This window comes from Chaetura pelagica, unplaced genomic scaffold, assembly GCF_000747805.2.
Source record: "Chaetura pelagica isolate M959 unplaced genomic scaffold, ChaPel_1.0 scaffold104, whole genome shotgun sequence".
Taxonomy (NCBI): domain Eukaryota; kingdom Metazoa; phylum Chordata; class Aves; order Apodiformes; family Apodidae; genus Chaetura; species Chaetura pelagica.
In genome coordinates this window covers 3,477,473-3,480,138 of record NW_009953786.1, presented here as the reverse complement: position 1 = coordinate 3,480,138, position 2,666 = coordinate 3,477,473, and the positions used below count along the sequence as shown (strand labels likewise).

The following is a 2,666-nucleotide window of genomic DNA, read 5'->3' as shown; positions in this document are numbered from 1 at the left end:
GAAGAGCGTGCAGTTTTCCAAAAAGAAAGTCAAAGCATTTTGAAAGTGTGAAATGCAGGACTGCAATTAACAGATATTAACAATCTGCTTATTAAGGCTAATCAGTAAGCCATGACTCATAAGCATTTGAAGATTTTATGTTCATTGCTTCAAGCAGGAGTACATGCTCACATTTTAAAAAGTAATTTCCAGTGCTGAGTGTGATCCAAGATAAACATTCATTTCAGTTGAAGTATGGGGCTTTTTTTCATTTTGCCCCTTCTGCAATTTTTATTTTGCAATGGTATTTTCCTTTATTTTCAAATTAAATTTTTCTCTCAATAGGAAAGGTTGGAATGTTTTTGAGACCCTGAAGTTATTTTTCAGATTTGTTTTACAAGTTACAAAAATTGTTGGAGTTAACTTTACTTGACGTGATTGGATCATGATTGTACTTTGCACAAACATCTTTTTTCGCCAGCCATATCTTATCTCAGAACTGTGGAGTTCCATTTGCCATATGGCAGAAAAAAATTTTAGCAGAACCTAGACTTTTGACAGTGCTTTTGCATTACACAAGGGCACAGATTTGACATGGAAATATACTCAGATTAGATCTCAGAGCAACTCACCGGTCGGATCGGGTATGACTCTTCAGCATAAAGTCTGCTGGCTAAGCTGAGTGAGTAATTGTCACTTCGTTTGATGATTTGGTTGAATATGTCTTGAATTGAAGAGTGGACACTTGCAGATTTGGGACACTGAATCATCAGCAAGAATACAAATAAAAAGACAGATGATGTTATCCTAGTTTTAGTAGTTAGTAGGTTTTTCATACTGTATCAGAAGAGTACAGTAGTTCAGATACTCCTGCTTACAAAATTGCTCTTCATCCTGTATGTCTTGTTACTGCAATGACACTGCTGTGGTAATTCTCTAATATGTACAATTCTGTGCTGTTTTGGGTTTTTTTTACTGAAATTTTCTCATACCTTTTTCAGGGGAACTCTTAATTACCCACTACAATACTCTAGCTCCAGCAGATCAGGTAGGCTTTCCTCCATTTAGCCAGTAATATCCAGCTACCTTGCCCAAGCATACAAATGTCTAGAATTTTTCCTTTTTTTTTTCCCAGTATAGTGGTCTGGGTTTCATCTTATGCTTGTTCTGAATCCTCTGTCACCTTTCTTCTCCATTCTTATGAATAAAGTGTTCCCTCAACTACTGGATGCAGAGCACTAGCTGCTCATTGAAGAAGGGTTGAACTATGAAAATACCTCTTTATCTGCTAGATTTTGCTCCTAGGAGAAACTGACACAGAGAAGAAATTATTTCTGTACCTGAGATTCAACAATCTCTCCAAATCCTGGGATTTTATCAAAGGGAACAACCTGTAATTGAAAAGAACCATAGCTGAAATAACAGGTATGACCAAAAAAAAGGCTACACAACTGAGATTTATACATGATATTTGAAGTAAACTTATTGGCTAACTGAGAAGCTGGTCTGGCTCAAAAAGTGCAATCCATCTGTGAATAGCTGGGCCTACTGTTGCCTGCTTAGATCTCTTTTTCTGCTAAACATCTAGAAATCAACTCATGTATGTGCTATTAATAATACCAACTTTTTGCCAGGTAGTAAGCCAGCCACTCTCTATGAAGGAAGTGAGAGCTGCAGGAAACTCATGGAAACTATTTTGCGGTCTGGAAACATGTTTTGGCTCTTTCTCTGGAGATTTTATCTACCTTCCTTACTCTAAAAAAAGGAGCTCTGGAAAGTATTGTTCTCCTTGAGAATCCTACTGCTAACAATGATAAAATTATAAATTTAATCCAGTTTCAAGATTTCTGGCTGATGCATTTGTTTAACACTATGGGAGTTCGAGGTGGCCACAGCTTTTAATAGCTCTGGACCCAGATTTTTTTGCCTCTGAGCTATGCAAGGGACATTATTATGTAATTAAGTTCTGTGGCTCTATTGAGCAGCAGGAAGGTTTAAATCTTTAGTTGTAGCCTCACCTTTTCTATTTGAGCTCTGGTATCTTCTTTTGCACCTAGATAGACCAGGGACAGAGCTGAAATGATGGTCATAGGGGAGAAAATAATGTTCTCATTGACATGCTGGACTTTCAGCTCCTTGAATATGTCCAAACAAAATTCAGCACTTGCTGCTCCAATGGAGCCCATTGTGAAACCTGTATTGTCTAGAAGAAACAACAGAAATAAAATGACAATGTAGTGAAGGAATACCATTCAAACCCAGTGCAATGCATTTTAATAGGACTTCTTATCCACTGACAGATAAAGTAGTTTTGAAGTAATTCTGTGGTAACATGACTCTCGTGCATGTTAGAAACTCTATATTTATAAATCCATTTCTTTCTGCATTTGTGTTCAGTTGCCTTTTTGACAGTAAAGTTCCTCAAAGGTATTAAATTTGTATGATTTCTTTTTATCTTTTTTAAGCAGTCAGACAACAATTGCCTGTTGAATTTTCTTTCAGTGAAGGCTAAAATTCATTGGAATCTTTGTAGTACCTCTAAGGAAAACAAGAAAATAAGATCTATCTTTGAGGTACTTGGAAAGCTGAAAATTTCAAGTGCAAATTTTAGTATATTTGTTCTAGGTTTGGACAAATATAAGTGAAAGCAGAAACTGGCTAACTATTTTTATTTTCTAAAAATAAGT

The 2,666-nt window shown here is 36.2% G+C and overlaps 1 protein-coding gene across 1 annotated transcript in view; it reads right to left on the bottom strand.

Annotated features, from left to right (window-relative positions):
• LOC104391582 (ovalbumin-like) overlaps positions 1-2,165 on the bottom strand; it is a 5,420-nt gene extending 3,255 nt beyond the window's left edge. The window contains exons 1-3 of the mRNA XM_010000903.1: positions 1,998-2,165; positions 1,320-1,370; positions 612-740 (exon numbers count right to left, since the gene is read on the bottom strand). Of these exons, the coding sequence (XP_009999205.1) occupies positions 612-740; positions 1,320-1,370; positions 1,998-2,165 (348 nt within the window). The remainder of the gene's footprint in view (positions 1-611; positions 741-1,319; positions 1,371-1,997) is intronic.
• Positions 2,166-2,666: the final 501 nt, after the last annotated feature.